The 20,506-nt window shown below is 36.7% G+C and overlaps 1 protein-coding gene across 3 annotated transcripts in view; it reads right to left on the reverse strand.

The window, feature by feature from the left end:
• The window catches only part of LOC139143589 (uncharacterized), a 45,450-nt gene that overhangs the window by 16,203 nt on the left and 8,741 nt on the right, over positions 1–20,506 (reverse strand). For all 3 annotated transcript variants that reach the window (XM_070714040.1, XM_070714041.1, XM_070714038.1), the window contains exons 2-6: positions 4,925–7,701; positions 4,438–4,487; positions 4,085–4,217; positions 3,009–3,076; positions 227–573 (exon numbers count right to left, since the gene is read on the reverse strand). In XM_070714040.1, coding sequence (XP_070570141.1) covers positions 227–573; positions 3,009–3,076; positions 4,085–4,217; positions 4,438–4,487; positions 4,925–7,658 — 3,332 coding nt within the window. In that variant the 5' untranslated portion in view covers positions 7,659–7,701. The remainder of the gene's footprint in view (positions 1–226; positions 574–3,008; positions 3,077–4,084; positions 4,218–4,437; positions 4,488–4,924; positions 7,702–20,506) is intronic.

The raw sequence follows: 20,506 nt of genomic DNA on the forward strand, positions 1-20,506 counted from the left end.
TATATAAAAGGAAAAAAAAACATGAAAGATATCCTTGTTCAAGCAAAAATCAAATGCCAAGTAACGAACACGTCATTTTACGGCTTTTTCTTTCTTTTTTTTAACTTCCATGTTTACATAGCTCTAAAAAGTTTAGGATAGGGTAGGTCAGGTTATTGGAACAGCAAAACTTTTTTGTTCGGCCTAAACACTGTTCAATACTATGGAGATGATATTCATTACTCACTGTTGTCCGTCTAAGTCCAGAACAAGCCTGCAATCTTCACACGTGATACTAGTACTGCTTTCCATCTTGGCCTCACTTTTATAAATGTCTCCAATGTTGACTTCAAGACTGTCTCCACTCTTGGCCTCACTTTTGTAAAGACTGTCTCCATTCTCAGACCCAACACCGCTGTCTGTTCGCTCGATGCCATTGTCTTTCTTTCCGTCTTGTTTGGTCTCTGGCAGTGCTACCTGGGTTTTACGCTCGTCGGGCGTTGTCGTCGTTGTGGTTCCAATGCCGCTGTCAACACTACAATTACTGACAATGCTTGAGATGTGTTCTCTCTGCTTTTTGTTTTCAGGCTCAACCTAAAAAAAAAATCGGATAAAAATTTATGAATCACTACAATACTAGTAAAATCTATTTTCATTGATATCTCTTGAATTGGTCACATATCCATTACAAGAACATTTTTTTCAATCTAAACCTTGTGAATTAAAGACAAATTTGAAACACCTTGTTGCAAATTGTCAAACATCAGTTTTCTTTCTGTGAATATGCAATATCACAAATTTGCAAAAAAAATAATTTTGTATGAAGATTTGTACCAAACAGATAGCAAAATGACATTGCACAATGATGTTGCATTTTGCAAGTAATCGCAGAAGAATGAAGATTTTTATATCATAAACAGCAAAACTTCAGAAAAGATTTTAGTTCATATTGTAAACGAAGACATTTACAGTGAAAAATTGCAGTAAAAATGATTAAAATTTGGTATTATTTTCAAATTTATTAAAATTTGAGGCAATAAAGAAAACACTAGAGAACGGGTAACTTTACAGGTCAAAGGTCATTGTCCTGATCTAATTCGGCATATGGAACAACACTGCCACACACGCAAAATTATTGAAGTGAAGACACGGATAAACACACAAATACCAACTGCGCTCCCATACCCTGGCACGCAGACAACAGAAACTGTCAACAAGCGACCTAGCGGCCGATATAGCTCCGCTGTGTTTATGTAGAGAATAACTATTTTTGACACATGTTGATGAAGAAGGAGGAAATCTTTGATAGCTCAATGCAGTGGCCAGAAAAAAGTGGCTAAAATAAGCTGCAAAAATACACAATTGAAGATTTCATCATACTTTGAATATATCACATCGGATCATCCCTAGGAACATGTCAACCAAAGCTATCTGATGAGTAGTGTTTTGAGAATAAATTTTCTGACCAAAAATGGCAACAATTGCCCCCCCAAAATAAAAATTGCAGATTTCATCATAATTTCAAAAGATCAAATTGAGTTCATCTATAGAAACCTGTATACCAATTTCAAAGCTGTTAGACCAGTACTTTTTGAGAAACACATATTTTGACCAAAAATGGAAAAATTGCCACAAAATTCAAAATTGCAGATTTCATCATTATTTCAATAAATATCATGTAGTTCATCTATGGAAACCTGTATACCAAATTTCAAAGCTATCAGATGAGCAGTTGTTGAAATACACATTTTTTGACCTAAAATTGCAAAAATTGCCCCAAAAATACAAAATTACAGATTTCAGGAGAAATTAAATATATATTACTTAGCTCATCTGTAGGAACCTGTATACCAAATTTCAAAGCTATCAGACCAGTACTTTTGAGAAACACTTTTTTTGACCAAAATAGCAAAAATTGCCCCAAAATTACAAAATCGCAGATTTCATCATAATTTCTATAAATATCATTAAGGTGATCTGTAGGAACCTGTATACTAAATTGCAAAGCTATCAGATGAGTACTTTTGGAAATACACATTTTTTGACCAAAAATGGCAAAAATTGCCCCAAAAATACAAATTGCAGATTTCATCATAATTTCAATACATATCATTTAGTTCATGTGTAGGAACCTCTATACCAAATTTCAAAGCTATCAGATGAGTAGTTTTGGCAATACACATTTTTTGACCAAAAATGGCAAAAATTGCCCAAAAACACAAAATTACAGATTTCATCAGAAATTCAATATATATTACTAAGTGCATCTATAGAAACCTGTATACAAATTTCAAAACTATCAGACCAGTACTTTTTGAGAAATACATTTTTTGACCAAAAATGGCAAAAATTGCCTTAAAAATGCAAATTTGCATATTTCTTCACAATTTGAACAAATCTTAAATAGATCATCCCTAGGGACATATGTACCAAATTTCAAAGCTATCTGACCGGTAGTTTTGAAGAAGAAGATTTTTAAAGATTTTTTTACCAAAAATGACAAAAATTGCCTTAAAAATACAATATGCAAATTTCACCACGATTTGAACAAATCTGACTGAAGTCACCCTAAGTAAACTGCATATTAAATTTCAAAGCAATCGGACAAGCGGTTTTGAGAAAAGAAGATTTTTTTACCAAAAACACCAAAAATGCCCCAAAAATACAAATATGCAAATTTCACCACGATTTGAACAAACTTAAGTGAGGTCACCCCAAGTGAACCGCATATAAAATTTCAAAGCAATTGGACTTGCGGTTTCAGAGGAGAAGGCAATTGTTGACGGACGACGACGACGACGACGACGACGACGGACGACGGACGACGGACGACGACGGACGACGACGGAAAATCAACCTATTTGATAAGCTCCGCGTCGCTGACAGCGGAGCTAAAAACAGGCGGTGGTCCCCTCGTTCAATAACAACAAAATCAATACTAAGGCAGGTTAACTGAGAAATGAAGCAGAAGAGATTACGGTGAAAGAGGATTTTATATTCTGTTAATCTGACCATCATGGAATACTCACTTGATCTTGTAAAACTGATTGTATTTCCTGTCTGACCCGGGCATTGTCCGATTCTGTTAACATAGTATCTGGTTGAATAAATCAATAAGAAACAGAGGAAAGGGTATTGATTATTTAAATTCTCTCTAATTAAATAGTTATTGTTAGTGGGTACATCTGTTATTGATTTCAGCGTATATATTGATTGTCTGACGACGTTCCACCGTGGGGTTCTCTAGTTTTGGTTTGAAAATATTGGAAACGCAAAGAAATGTACAAATGCTTGTAACGTGATGTAATGAAGATATTGTAAACAAGTTTTATGCAGCTAATGATTCATGCATGAACCGGGATGAGAAAATCCATGCAGGTGTTCCAGGTGGTCCAAGATACAGTGTGGGGGTACCATTTGATGGTTTTCAAGCCAACTGGGTTAGTCCTGTGCAGTTTTATCATGCACTTGCATTAGCAGTCACTGGTCTATCAGACCACTGGCATCGCAAAACTCACTGATCCGGTCGACAGTTTGTTTGATCTATTAGAACAATGGATTTTCTCATCCCTGATGAATGTCGTTGCTATCAATTACAGCACTTATGTATGAATAAGTAGTCTTGCTGAAACGGGAAAAGTTACTGACTCAAAAGTAATTTTGACTGAAACGACAAAATCTTAGCAGAGTTCATGTTTTGGTGAATACTGTTTTGTAGCATAATGTGAAAACGCATAAATAGCATTGATGTTACATTATTTTGGTGAGTGCAGGATTCCAGACTTGTGAAACCTATTACAAAACGTGTTTTGGATGTACAGCAAATAGCTTTGAGTAGACAAGACTTCGACAGTTCCGAAAAAAATTGTAACAACTAGCCCTCTCAAAAGATCTGGGAGGGTCAGTTGTCTCAAGAATAGGATTCTGTTCAATTTGTTTGGAATATCCAACAGAAATCTGTGAAAAAAGGACAAAATCATGTCTACTTTTTAAAAAGTAAATATTTACACTTCATATTTTAGGACTTGTCTGTTTTTCAGAGTGTTATTTCTGAGCAAACTTTAATGTCTTTAGTGAACACAAAATACAGCAAAGAGAAAATTACCTTTGGTCCACTCAGCAATGACTGATCCCACACTTTTCTTTTTCTTTGTTTGTGAAACTTTGGAAATATTTTCCCGACAGGTTTCAACATCACTGTCACAACTATCACTCTCAGAGCTTTCATTGCTGACAACCTAAAATGAAAATAAACAGGATATACAAATATCAGACACATCATTTTATCATTCTGGAAAATTCTGACCATGAAGAATTTCTTGTGGTTGTAAATGCGTTGGGTACAGGGCTTGTTGTGAATTTTTGAATGGTATGTGTTTCCCATTTGCATGTACCAGTTGAAGAGAAAAAAACACCAAAGTATAAAATAATTTATCAATTTTTTTTTCAATCTCTTACCTTTGCAGGATCTTTGTTGTCCACCTTTTGTTCATGAGTTGCATTTTCCTCTGAAAGAACGAGAAATGGTTTTTTCTTAACATTTTGTACCATGATCGGAAGGTATATAGTACAATGAAACCTGCATTCAAGATGTACAGTACAGTTCACAATGTTGTCCTGTTAATGAACTTAGATGCGCAAGTATATTGTACACTATGCGTATAATAAAGGTGTTCAGCTTAAACAGATGCTTTCTTTTTATATTTTATGAACCTAAAAATCTGTATGTTGAAATAATACCGTACATCGGTATCTCTGTCTATATTATATAAAAGAAATTTCAATTTTCTATTTTTATTTGTCTTTGATATTTTCATATCATAGAGATATATGATTATAAATCTAGGAACAAGATTGCAATTTTAATCATGAGTGGATGCAGTTGATCAAATTCTTGGAATTTCACGTCATTAATCTAGAATGAATGTGATAAATGATTGCTTGCCTGATGTATGGTTCTCCTCACAGACAGCTTTCTGTTTCACAGCAAGACGTCTTCTGATAGGAACTTGCAAATTTCCACTGTCGTCCGAATCAAAACTGTCCTTCATATTCTGTCTTAGACTGTTTAACTTTCTGCCTCTGCGTTCATTACTGACTTTCGTCACACTGTCAGTTTCATTGAACTTACTGTCCGGGACATCACTTCCCTTCTCCGTAATTTTATCTTTTATTCGCTTTTTATTTCCACTGTTATTATCAACTTCCATCACACTTTCAGTTCCATCAAATTTATGTTCTGGAATATCACGCCTCTTTCCCGGAATGTTCTCTTTTCTTTGCTTTTTATTTCCATTACTATTACCAACTTTCGTCACACTTTCAGTTCTGTGAACTTCAAATTCCGGAACATCACTCCTTTTCCCTGGAATTTTCTCTTTTATTTGTTTTATATTTCCATGGTTATCATCAAATCTATCCACACTATCAGTTTCATCAAATTCAAATTCTAGCACACTGTTCCTTTTCCCAACAACTTTCTCCTTTAATTGTTTGGTTTTACCCGGATTGGCAACTTTTCCACCATCATTTGAAGGTTTTTCAAAGGTGTCTCTATTTTCCATTGGTTTTCCCTTACTGGATACAACAGAAGTTAGATTACCCCTGGTGGCAGAAATATCCGACACATCACTGGAACCCATCGTATGGTTACTGACACTTCCATCATTGACCTTGACAGTTCCATCAGTTTTTTCCGAATCACTTTTCAGTGATGAGCTCTGATGTCTTTGAGTCTTACTCTGGTTCACTTTATTCCTCAATGCACTTGACTTTTTGAAATCCTTTGCTCTCTGAGCATCTTCCTGTTTGGTTGATCCAATCCTTGGCGTGTGTAACGGAGAATTGTCCTCGGACCCTGGCGCGAGTGTATTCCTGGGACTATTCTCTGTCGACAAACTTTTAAAGTCGTCTGAATTGTTCAAGTTATGTAAATCAAGTTTGAAACCCCTTCTTTCCCTTGGAAGTCTTAAAGAACTGGTTCTCTGCCAGTTTTGAGAGTCTTCAATTTCAGAAGGTCCTTTGTCAAATTCCGGAAGCATTCCAGACTTTCTCATTTCCTTGAATTCACTGAATGACGGAATATAAAATCTATCCCTCTCATACTTCAGACTCCTGTGTACGTTCTCAGACTGCACCGTTGCTAGGGAATGTCTGATGACCTCAACAACAGGTGACCTTCGACCCCTGGCAAGACTTGGGCTGGCGCATCGCTTTGGCCTCACGCAATCACATTCGGAGTCCCTTCCACTCTTTGTTTCTCTGTCCCGTGACTTTTCCCGTCTGTCACGGTAAGATTCCAGCGCCAGAACCAAAGATGGAGGAAAAGTTCTATTGCTTCCACGGGCAACTTGGTTATTGTTAGAATCTTCATGATTCGGCACCTCATCATATGACGTGTTTCCATGGTGATCATTTCTATGGGAATGATCTTTGCGATTCTCACTTGTCCTATCTTTCTTTCGCCTGGGTGAACGAGTCGGTCGTTGTTCGTCTGTGACGGGGCTTGCGCTCATGTATAGCGTCACATCATTATGACTCGTCTTCCCTACTTTCGGTGTGCTGGCGCGAGGAGTTGCAGAATCTGATGAGCCGACACTCTCAGAGAATCTCTGTGACCCGTGATCCGAACTATGCTCGCCCCTGTTCCCTGATCCATGCTTCCTTTCCTGCCGCTGACCGCTCCGGAGTCTGTGAGCAGAGTTATCCTCACTTACTCTTGTAAATGCCGACTTATTTTCAGGTTTTGAGTCGGATGCGTATCTGACAGAACCTTTTTCTAAGGATCTTCTGTGACAATTCCTTCTGTCAAAATCACGTGAATCCCCGTAGGCAGGTTGGTGGTCAACCTTACTTTTATAACTTCTGCGATCATTTCCACTATGACTATATGACGCATCAATGTTGCTGCTAGAGCTGCTGCTGGCCGACACCCTCCTTGCTCTGTCAGTTTGTTTTGAATATGACCTATCATGGTTACTTCCAGTTCCTCGACTATCTCTATCAGAAATAGTCGGAGTCTGGAGACTTCGGCTTCTCCACTGGTTTCGGTCAAACTTTTCGTAGATCATCTCAGGTGAGTTCCTGCGATTCATTTTCTCAATATCATCAGTGTCGTCCTCTGAAATATCTTCATTCAGGCTTTGACTTGCAAAATCTTCGTCAACGTTTGAAGTACCTGTATCCAAATTAGAAATCTCTGCAATCTCATTCTCGTTCAGATTTTGCTCAGCATCAGGTGTTCGTGACCTGTCAATCACATCAACTGTATCAATATCGTCATTTACATTTGAGTCGTCTGTTTCTTCCTGTGAAGAATCGCCACTCCACTGATGACCTACGTGTACATGTTCCAACCACTCGCTGACATTTCGGACGTTTTGATATTCAGATTGTTTTTGGATAAATCTAGATTCCTCTGCGTGTGATGAATCAATTTCAGGTTCAGGTTCAAGCCCGAGGTATTCACCTTGTGGACTTTGTCTTACTGGTTTTGTCACAAAATCCTCCTCATCGAATGAAAATTCATGACTATCCGACCGCTTGAGGAGTCCAGGATCACCTTTATTAAAATATTCACAACTATCTCCTGAGAGTTCTGATTCACTTAGGATGTCATCATCATAGTCAATAAATTTCTTGAAATCCAAAGCTAGGAGATGTGCAGAGTTTGAATCCATGGCTGGATGATGTCACAGTACCAGGTGACCCCTTACACCAACCCTGAGAAAAAACATTTTAAAATTAATAAATTTAGTGACAAATATAAATGCTTGCATGACAGAATAATTAATCACCAAGTAGAAGAGACATCTGTCTCTTTCTATTATATGCAAATCTCACTGAATCAAAACGGTCTTGTAAGTACTAGCTATCAAATATAACAACACACACATACCACATATGACTAAAATAAGAACTGCCCGTGAAGATGTTTTGCAATTTTCTTTAATGTCTGCCTTAAAAATTGCTAAATAAGGCCGAGTGACACAACTGAATCGCTATTCTTTAACCTAGCATAGTTAAATACTGAACACTCATCAATCTATGGCTCACTTGTATAACACTCTCCTGTTGTGACAACATGTCATGGGTGTGTTGCTACGTTACACTGAGAATCAAGTGTACCAATGTCAACATGTTCAATTAATATTCTGTCAAATATAACACATTAATAATATATTTGACATGTGAAATTTGCATTTTATAGTATAATTGTAATGTCATACCAGGAATACAGAGAAAATACTGGAAAAAAATTACACACATGGATGATGTATATCATATAGTATTCTGATAATTGGCTTGTATAGAAATTACTTTGGTTTCCTGACCATTTAGTAATCACCATCGTGTATCAAAGGTATTTAATAGCGCCATGCAGCAAAAATATTACAGTAACTAAAGTCTTACAGTTGCTATGTTCAGGTAGATCGTACCTTGAGAGTAAATGACAGTATACTTTAGATTACATTTTTTCTGAGGCAACTTTTAACTATTCTCTCACCAAATTAAGAATAAAATCAGGGGTCACACAACAAAGTTTGGTACTAGTACCTGATGATTTACCAATATTTGAAACTCAAAATGGCCGCCATCCCTGTGTTAACTCGATAAGAAAGTAAAATTTTCAATTTCAAAAAAATTAAGATGGTGAAAATTTTTCTTGCTTTACGGGCTTTAGAATGACTTGGCACAAGCAGTAGACCAGAAAAGTGCTGTAAAGATATTGAGAGCCCGAATACCGGTATGTGAGGTGCACTCCATCTCAAAAGAGTTGGCAAAATGTCATCAAAAAGATGTTTTAAGCACAAATAACTCTGGTTGCCATATTAGTTGAAATCTTAATTTCCCGCAATGAACTGCAAGTACATTGCAAATGGCGTTTTGTTCATGAACTATCCTGAAAACATTGAAATGAATTATGAATTAAGATTTGCAACAGCTGATAAAAGTCACTGATCTTGTACAAGTTTAGACAGATTTACATTATTTTGACATTTCCAGATAGAATTACTTCTGGAATTTCATATTAATCAATCGACCACACAGAGATGATAAATTCAGTTTAATAAGTATTGATTAATAGCTGCTGTTTAATGAACTTCAATCAATGCAAGTCTTTGGGGTAACACTGTCACATAGATAAGAAATATGTTTCCTTACAAATTACAGATCACGATTAGGCCTAATAATTGATGAATGATGGCAGTAACTTTTGATAATATTTTTATTATTTTTATTCTATAAAATAAATATATTTTCTTTTTCTTTTCTCTATAAACTTTAATAAATTACATTCTATGGTAGGGCTGTCAATTATAGCCGGTCACCGGCGGCAAATCGCCGTCTGACACAGGTCTTGCCGCCGCCTGTTTTCCCTATTCAAGGCCTGCAATAATGATCTTTACACACGTTATGAATTCTTTCCTGTCCAAATTCTACCGTTGGCTGCGCTGTGCTACAGAGGCGCAGCCCCTAAGGCTCGTTGGTAGCCGATTTCTGATTGGTTTCAATCGGTACTGTCAAAAAGCTTTACGTGTTCTGATTGGTTTTCGGACGTACACGATCGATATGGCTACGAAAGTCGACAGCCACGTTGGATTTATGGGTCCAAAAAAGACCCCGAGAGGCTCACACTAGCTCTGGATATAAAAGTAATGTCAATATTTGTAAATCATTTTATTTGTGTGAGGAATTTCAGTGATCGGGGTTTCAATCCATCAATGGTATAGCATGCAATGTAGATTTCACGCCGCGTCTGAGCAAAATGCCATAGCATTACCTGTATTTAGCGACTGGAATTTTTTATTTGTTTTCCCGTTTGCAGATCGTGAATACTCTTTACAATGAGTAAGAATCGTTTACTCAACGAAAAACAAACTTTGTGGGGATTGACATAATTTTTAGTGAGTTTTGACTACCACTGAATTTGTTTGCACAAAGCCGCCGTTCTATGAAATGTATTACGGTAGTACATGCTGTGTACTGTGGTTGTTTCAAAGGCCCGAGTATTGAAGTTTGATAAATATTTTCCGACATCCATAATCTTTCCTCAAAAGCAAACATCGGTATTCTGATCCTTCAAAATCATTTACCAAGATCAACATTTTTTAATGTTTAGGGCAATCACAAAATTTAGCTAGGCTTTACTATATACTTTCGCGGTATCTTGCACGTACGTGCGGCGGTAAACCATGTTTTGAATATGGATATAACATGCATGCAGTGAGCCTATCCACAGTTGCGAGTGTAGTGATACGTACCGGCCGCCGCGTACTATGCATAGAATGCATACATGTAGTACGCGGCGGCCGGTACGTATCACTACACTCGCAACTGTGAGCCTATCCACTCACAGGGTCCTCGAGCTCCGGTGATGATGGTGATCAAACATTTAAAAATGAAGGAAAATGTATTTGGACTCAGTAAAGTTGTTGTTGTTGTTGTTGTTATTGTTGTTGTTTTTGTAGTTGATAGTATTTTCAGAAAAGGACAAATTATGCGCTGCAAAATTCAATACAGCCTCACTGTACACATGGAGGTAAGCTGCCTCCATGCTATACACATGCGCTGCAAAATTCAATACAGCGATATTGATGATGATGATGATTAAATATTTAAAAATGGAGAAAAATAAAAATATATTGGACTCTGTAAATTTGTTGCTGTTGATGTTTTTATTATTGTTGTTGTTGTTGTTGATAGTATTTGCAGAAAAGAACAAAGTATGCGCTGCGAAATTCGATACAGCCTTACTATACTATGCGCTGCAAAATTCATTACAGCCTGTGCGTTGCCGCCCAACTATACTATGGCCTATGCGTTGCAAATTCAATACAGCCTAACTATACATGTGCGTTGCCGCCTAACTATACTATGCGTTGCAAATTCAATACAGCCTAACTATACATGTGCGTTGCCGCCTAACTATACTATGCGTTGCAAATTCAATACAGCCTAACATTACCCAAGGGTTGTCACTTCATTGCCACACACTTTTTTTTCAATCGCCAAAAATGCACCTAGCAAGCATCGAAATCGGTAAAATTCGACGTAGGGTCAAAGCACATTGGTCCTTCTCAATCATACTCAAACATTTTTACCTCTTACCGATGAAAAGTCGAGAAATCAGCAGGTTTTTCGGCGCATCTGGTCGTCTCTTACATTCCAGATTTAAAAGACCGCGCGGTACATTAAGTCACATGGGCGCATTTCAAATCGAACCAATAGCAGAGCTGGATGGGCCCAGCGTGAAAACCTGGCAGTAACGTAAGTTTCTTACGTCTTTTGAAGACTATGGGTGACACTGTCTGCGTATGAAATTCTGGTAACTTTAACAGTTGCAGTTCACCCATAGGAAGAGAAAGTTCTTTCCAAAGACGTGAGAAACTTACGTTACTGCCGTTACTGCGGTTTTCACGTCGGGCCCATTCATTCAGTACGGGCTCAGCTATTGGTTCGATTTGAAATGCGCCCACTTGACTTAATGTACCGCGCGGTCTTTTAAATCTGGAATGTGAGAGACGACAAGATGCGTTGAAAAACCTGCTGATTTCTCGACTTTTCATCGGTAAGAGGTAAAAATGTTTGAGTATGATTGAGAAGGACCAATGTGCTTTGACCCTACGTCGAATTTACCGATTTCGATGCTTGCTAGGTGCATTTTTGGCGATTGAAAAAAAGTGTGTGGCAATGAAGTGACATCCCTTGGTAATGTTAGGCTGTATTGAATTTGCAACGCATAGTATAGTTAGGCGGCAACGCACATGTATAGTTAGGCTGTATTGAATTTGCAACGCATAGTATAGTTAGGCTGCAACGCACATGTATAGTTAGGCTGTATTGAATTTTGCAGCGCATAGTATAGTAAGGCTGTATTGAATTTCGCAGCGCATACTTTGTTCTTTTCTGCAAATACTATCAACAACAACAACAATAATAAAACAACAACAACAACAACAAATTTACAGAGTCCAATAAATTTTATTTTTCTCTCCCTTTTTAAATATTTAATCATCATCATCATCAATATCGCTGTATTGAATTTTGCAGCGCTTGTGTATAGCATGGAGGTAGCTTACCTCCATGTGTACAGTGAGGCTGTATTGAATTTTGCAGCGCATAATTTGTCATTTTCTGCAAATACTATCAACTACAACATCAATAACACAACAACAACAACAACAACTTTACTGAGTCCAAATATATTTTTATTTTTCTTCATTTTTAAATGTTTAATCACCATCATCATCGGAGCTCGAGGACCCTGTGATCCACTTGGCAGGCGTGGGTTTCGACAAAACTCTGACTACTGTTAGGGATATCAGAATAGATACTATGATACTAGTCATCAGGAGAAAATATTTGATCGTTAACTTTCACGCGCAAGGATTTACTACGTAAATAAACTCTCAATCTTGTCGATTGAGAGGCCGACGGACAACGAAGCCACGCAATTTCATTAGCGGAGGATGTAAACTTGAGTATTGTAATTGTTTGTATGACGTAGCGTCTACTCAAATTGTCTCTGGTAATGGTCTCGTATTTACCCCATTACATTTGTAAATTTTCACACTGGAAATTCATAGCCGGTAACTCTGAGGAGAGGTCTTGAAACAGACAAATAAAATTACAGCAGTATCAACCAGATGCTGATCGAAATTTTTTGTCGTGACAGTTTTTGCAGTGGGGACAAGATTTTTTAAAATTCTAATACGATTAGCTGTTTTTGAATGGGAACGTATTACAATTATTGAATTACTTTCTGCAGATGTTGTTTCTTAAGAAATAGTTTCTGCAGGTGTAGTTTCTAAAGCTACATCTAAAGAAATAGTTTTTACAGATGTAGTTTCTGAAGCTACTGTTTCATCAGCCTGAGAATCACACAATATTGAGGTATTGTCAGCTGGTACTGCCATACAAGCCTTGGGCTTAGATGAGTACTCCAGTGATTCTGATTATGTTTCAGATTATGATCTTTATTAAGCAGGTTGTAATTCAACACAATTTGTAGGCAAATAATAATAACCTGGTGTATCAATAAACATATAAACTCTGTAATACTTCTGTTTGTCTTCCATAATTTATTTCACAAGATTCAATTTCATGTTACTTTTTATACTTCAGTTATAATAAACTTGACAGTAAATTGCCCTCAAAAGTGCCACCACAGGCCACCAATTGAAGATGAATAATTAGAAAAGCTTCAGCTTCAGGAGGGGGGACACCCCCCTCCTGGCCTCCCCCCGCGTGCGCTTGCGCGCACGCCTTGCTCCGCTTCGCTCCGCACAAGGCTGTACCCTCCTGTTCTTTCACTTGTACCCTTCTATTCTGAAAAACATTGACAGCCCTGCTATGGTATTTGCCTCACAAATATAATGCACAGTGTATAACATGCAATGTTATTGTTGACAAATGAATTCTGTCCACACTGAAATTAAGTTGTCAACAATAACATCAAGTAAACATACAGTGCCAGCTATGTTGATATATAATGAAAAGTCCAACACTGGGCATTTCATCAAGATTTATGGAGTTGAACACGAACCTGTGTTTTACAAACAAAATGAAATACTTAAAAATGTTTCCGCTAATGGAGCGTTGGTTAATGCACAAAAAGTGTCTCTGCTACAGTTTTCAGTTGTTGTAATTACTAAACCTTACAGACAGTCATACATGACTGAAATTACGCAGAGTTAAATGACAATTTTGCTGGCTATTACAGACATAAACAACGTTAACAATGCAGTCGTGAACTTTTCAACTGCAGAACGCATTCCTGGCATACAATCGAATCAACAATAGACTTGTAAAGGTGTGTTTATGGTGTACAGACTGCTCACTGCACCTGAACAATGCCAAAAGTTGTATCAAAGAATTCTATGGTTCGCAACAGTGCATTGGTGTAAGTATGGTACATGTGTGTGTGTGTGCAAAAGATTAACTTATAGCCCAGACATTGCTACAGATGCTAAGCCAATCACAGGTGACAAAACTATAACTGTTCATGTATATGGTCCTAAGCAGGGACTGAGTGGTAACTTGCGCAAAATGTACACTTAAAAATTGTTTACATGGTGCAAAAGATATGCACTCAACATTGGTATGTGACCGAGTGAAAATTCTTGAATAGCATACCAAAAATATGGTTTCCTAAGATAATATCCACATAGTTATCCACATAGTTTTCATATTTCAAGAAAAAATCAATGAGAAATATTATAGACAAAATTTATGGTACAATGGACCTCAGGGATAGATTTTGAACACTCAAATTTTCACAACTTTTCTGCTCTGCAGATTCTGCTCTGCTGATTGTGTGTACTTAATTAGAAGCCGGTGAAGTAGATCAGCTTTTCATAGCAGCCAAATTCAATAATCACGAGGTACAGTAGCCATTTTTAACAAATTTTCAGTAATTTGTTGTCTCTTATCCAAAACTTTGTTGAGTGACCTCTGATTTTTAGTTTATTTTGAATAAGAATGATTTAAAGTTTCCTTGAACTCAGCATCAGCACTGTTAAAACTTTCAGTTTGGAGGTGAGCACCTGTAACAGAATAGGTGAATGTCTTTTAAGCACATCATGAAACTTTGATGACGTTAATGCATGTGTTTTACTGCTGTACAAAGATCTGACTAAATGCTACTTGAGAAGTTTCATCACATTCCACGTCCTACTAGGTTACCTACCCAACACCGCTGGACCGGATCAAATGTCTGTATGCTCTCATAATTGTTGAGATTTGGTAGAGAGAGGCGAAAACAGCAGTGACAAATTGTCATGTAATTCAACACCTTGTAAGTTCTCATTCTGATGGTAATCTTGTTCATTGTTTGTTAGCAGACGACTTCCAACTTAAATACTTTTAAAGGAGAAACGCTGAATAGAAATTCCCTACAGACTAAATCACTTTTTGGAGAATGGACACCAAGCCACAACAGAAATGAATAAATACCTTTCTTGAATTATACATATTAAAATTCTTTCAATTAAAAATATATATCTGGAAATATAAAAAGCTGAATTATTATATTTGTCTACATATACTTTTTTCCTAAATATATTTGTTAACCTTAAAAATTTGCCTTTAATCAACCAGGTATTTTTGGAAATTTGTTTTTCTGACAACATACACCACAAAGAACACAAAAAATATCGCAATTATACGGTGTCGCTCAAATTTGATCAGAATTGGTATATACCAGTATATGGGTTACCAATGATCAACAATAAATGTTGTTTCTATCTGTTCGGTGGAGGAAAATTCTACGTTGATGTTATGACAATGATTTCTGCACAGTACAACCAGAACAAGTCATCATTGATGACACAGTCCCCACTTGTTAATGGGTACTTTGATTACATGTCCTCAGAGAGGATAGAGTCCTCTTCTTTAGGTCTGTGATAAAAATACTTTTGAATAAATTCGCTTGATACATGTCTGAGTTGTAGTTCAGGACATGGAAAAATCGTAATAAAATGGCCACATGTCGGCCATATTGGATCGTATCACAAAGCAAATCGATGTGCATATGTATGACAGAGGTCAATGTCCTTGTACAAAGTTTGAATAAAATCAGTTGAGATATGCCTGAATTATGGCTCTGTACATGAAAAAATCGTAACAAAATGGCCGCACGGCAGCCATATTGGATCGTATCACATGAAAAATTCACGTGCATATCTATGACATTGGTCAATGTCCTTGTACCAACTTTGAATAAAATCAGTTGAAACATGCCTGAGTAATGGCTCTGTACATGAAAAATCGTAATAAAATGGCCGCCTGGCGGCCATATTGAATCGTATCACAAAATAAATCGACGTGAATATGTATGACATAGGTCAATGTCCTTGTACAAAGTTTGAATAAAATCAGTTGAGATATGCCTGAATTATGGCTCTGTACATGAAAAAATCGTAACAAAATGGCCGCCTGGCGCCCATATTGGATCGTATCACAAAACAAATTGATGTGCATATCTATGACATTGGTCAATGTCCTTGTACCAGCTTTGAATAAAATCAGTTGAAACATGTCTGAGTTATGGCTCTGTACATGAAAAAATCATAATAAAATGGCCGCCTGGCAGCCATATTGGATCGTATCACAAAACAAATTGACGTGCATCTGTATGACATATGAAGTAATCCTTGTACCAAGTTTGAATGAAATTGCTCCAGGCATCTCTGAGATATCTGCGTGAACGGACGGACGCACGGACGGACGGACGGACGCACGCACGCACGCACACATGCACGGACATGACCAAACCTATAAGTCCCCCCGGACGGTGTCCGTGGGGACTAAAAACAACAAGAAATATTTAAACCAGAAAAAAAAGAATGACAAAAGTAAATAAGGTCTGAAACTTTAGGTACTGGAGGTCAACTTTAGCAACATGCATAGCAGAAACAAGCCCATCTTAGTTTGAGTATAGACGGTCTTCCCCCTCTACTGTCTATGGTTTCAGCAGGTCTGTTAATATGTAACAGTTCATAAACAATGACAGGAAATGACTCAAATTCAGTGGAGTTGGCCTGTTTCTTACTGGCATGCCATCACTCCTGCACATTTGCAGGATTTCACTTTTTCTTACCTCATTTGCAAATTTTTGACACTGATGCGTTCATTTGAACAAATTCACATCTCAACCCCTGCATCTACCTGTACACCACATACTGAGATGGTAGCTCTGGCGGTATGGGAGCCTTTGTGTGTGACGGACATACATCCCCACATACATATCCACAAATATACAGACATACAGACGCCACAGACTCATCATATAAGCTCTTTTTGGTATTTATATACAAACCAAAATATGAGCTAAAAAAGGAAATATTCTGGTTAACAAATATATTTAAGAAGACAGGTTAAAATCTTTGAATTAGCACAGCCAGGTAGTGGAACTGTTGTATAACATGTTGAGTTCAGCAGAGAATGAGTCAAAGTCTCCTGTAACGTTAGTCAATTCTTTTGCTGTGTCAGTTCCTGTCTTTTCATACAAAGAAGCACTCTAATTATACAAAGACCAATGCTGACAACACACCCTCGATCAGTTGCTTTGTGGGTAACACTACAGTATTCCATCTCAATTGCTGTGATTACACAATAGATATTGAAGGAAATTATTCAGGAATTAATGTTTAAATGAAGTATCTAAGCACTTTTCCTACAATTTCCTTTTTTCTATTTGTCCCCAAATGCATTCATGAATAAATTTTCTGTGATTTATAGAATTCACCCTGGGTTATTTTATTGTTATGTAATCTCTTGTAATCTTCTGACAGATCTCTCTATTACTTTCCAAGCACAGAAACGGTCAGCTACAGGTTTCTAGGGATTTCAGAGTCACAAATGTGTGACATATTTCCATTGTGGTTTTTACTATCATAATGCAGGTGGCTCAACTATTTGACAGGTGAAAAAAAGTGACAGGTGAAGCTAGATTTTTACTGTAGTTTGATTTTTATCAAGGATAATTTACAGTAAAATATTTGTTACAATTGTAAAAAATTTAAAGTCCTAATATCTGTCTCAAGGTGCATTTTACCTCAATAAATATGAAATAAGTCTGACTACAATAATTTTCTAAACAGTACCAGATCATAGATCATAATATGGGTTACATTTTAACCATATCGTATTTACTATACAGTTAAATAAAGTTTAAAACGAAACACTTAAAATAATTACATTGAATTATATTCATATGCACATAGACGTCGTTGTCCCATACAACGATGAAATATTATCACTGACCACTGACGTATGCTTGAAAGGTACATACTGACACAATTCCAAAGATCCCATTATGATCTAGAAATTTATATCTCTCCAAATGACAATTGTTTTACGACTTTATTTATTTATTTTCCCATTTATTTTTTTTTTTTTTGTGGGGGGGGGGGGGGGTAGGGGAGGGAGTTGATGGATATTTGCACCAAGACAAATAAATACATCAATCAAACATTTGCTTGAAAACTTGCATTACGGATGGTATTGCAACTTTTGCATAAAAAATGTGTAAATTACTTATAAATGGAAAAGGGAGTTTATATTATATCTTATCATCTGAATGCCGTAGAAAATCTGTGAATACTTAATACTGACACACAAACTCCCAGAGGGTACTCAACAGCCAGGCTTTGACAGTGCCCGAGTTACTTTCTCCCAGTGGTATTTGATAGGATATTTGACTATTTCAGAGTTGAAAAATGGAAGAAATTCCTGTATTAACCAAATCGATCCCTGAAAACATTCCTGCACAAACCAATTATCCTGTATCATCCAATTATATTACTTACGAGTAACACACCACGAATTATAATATTTGTAAACACTGCATATCTTTCGCATCCAATACGAATGAATCCCATGAACCATGTGTGGAAAAACTAAAGAAACATACCTTAGTTTCAAATCTCGAAAACAACACCACAGAACAACTTCAAAAGGACTGGCAAAATTTTCTCTTTCAGCAAATTAAATCTCTGACTGGAACAGGTACATGAATTGCCTTCTACAGGTGGTTTAGATTAATGCCTTTGACATCATCTGATACACATACAATGACAATACCAGCTGGGACAAGAATGTTCTTGAATCAAGACTATAAGCTAGGCAATTGTATCACACCGAGAACTGAATGGCAGCTTTATTCAAATAGTAAGATTTGCATCTACTAGCCAAAGGCACTGATTTTTATAGGCTAAACATCCTCAGCCAAGCACAATAGGGATGCCAACAATTAGGTCAAGATCCAATAACGTCAACCTGAGGTATTTCTTGAGAAATGTCACTGATCGGAGAGATACAACCGCTACGTCACGTCACGGTACAACAGTCACATAAATAAGCACCTGTCACGTAAACTCACCATGACAGAAGTTCATCGAACACTAATGTTACAAATTATTTAGAAACAGGAAATCAGTGTTCGTCATTCATTGTTTCCAAAACATGTCACCAGAATTGATACGTAGATGAAGGAGGTATTGATAAAACACTTTCAAACATGTTCTACGGAATATCCTGCTTCTGATGAACAGCTCTGTACTGTTCAAAAGTCAACCTATCAAATTAATATGAAAAGGTGATTTTCTTTCAAGGTACAGGTTTCCTCTGTATTTAATTCATTTTACATCCTCTACAAATTACTTTTGCAGTCAACAAAAAGGTTGGAAAGAGCCTTGGGAGAGTTTTCAGACAGATGCTCAAATTTTCACAATACTTGTCCTGTCTACTGCACTAGTAGACTTTTTGAAGTTTATTGAGTTGATGAAGTTTTCACAATCTCATTTTTGTGAATATAAAAAATGTACTTTTTCCTTACAGTTACACGTCTAATGATGGTGGCCTTTTTGTATTTCAAATATAGGTAAATTTGAGACAATTTGTGTCTTTGATCCAAAATTTTGAGAAATGATTCTTAATTTTTGTTCTTGATTACGAAAAACAATGGTTTAAAGTTTAAGTTAGTATGCACCGTGAAAGTGAAAGACTTAAATTTTTGCTCCAGCTTTCCTCAATGAAACTTTAAACCATACTCTTACTAAATCACATCAAGAATAAAGTTAGGAGCCATCATGCAAAGTTTTATACTAGAGAAAAAAATACCTGACATTTACTGATATTTCAAAATTTATAATGGCTGCCGTCCCTGTGTTAATTCTATTTGGAAAAATAAAATTTTCCATTTTTCAGAAAAAAAACAAGACTGTGAAAATCCTTCTTAGTCCATGACCTTAAATGTGAGTCCGTACAAGTGGTAGAGAAGAAAAGAACTGTGAATACTTAAGTCTGAATATCTGTCCCTGAGGCACAATATTCTACCTTATATGTGAAGTATGAGGGAAAGGTCACAACCTTCAGTTTTGAGGCACATATTAGCAGATATTTTTGCAACTTGGTTGTTCCTTTTAGCAATTGTAAAACAATTGTACCACTTGGAACCATATTCACCAACTATCGAACATAATTTAATTATTTGAACTTTGGAAAATGGTTATTATGTGATCTTGAGAGGGGTGATAAAGGTTTCCCCCATACATTTAACAAAGAGAATACCACCCATTTATAAGATATGTAACTAGTGAATTTGATGTAATTTGCTTCTTTGATCCAAAATAAGTTACGCACTGATTCCAGGGGTTTTCATTCTGTATCATGAAAGACATTAATTTAAATATTCTTAGAGCAAAGTATAAGCCAAAGTTTTAAATTTTCATTTTTTCCTAAGGGGATTCATTCCTATCTCCAGTAAAACATTTGACCTGTTTACAGTGATGTAACTGCCCTACAACAAGCGATGCCCCTCTATTTGTGAGCCATGGTTTGAACACTCTGCAGGGGAGACCCTGCCCTGGAGCAAACTAACATACTTCAGAGTTCAAAGGTCACTGATTGATGCTTTAGCACCCACCTGTTGTCATGTTATATGGCAACCATGGACAAATGATCAAAACAGCATTGCTATGTATCTAGGTACGGATAGAACAAAACATATGAAAATGGATTG

Source organism: Ptychodera flava, chromosome 11 (genome assembly GCF_041260155.1).
Source record: "Ptychodera flava strain L36383 chromosome 11, AS_Pfla_20210202, whole genome shotgun sequence".
In the NCBI taxonomy this organism is placed as follows: Eukaryota; Metazoa; Hemichordata; class Enteropneusta; family Ptychoderidae; genus Ptychodera; species Ptychodera flava.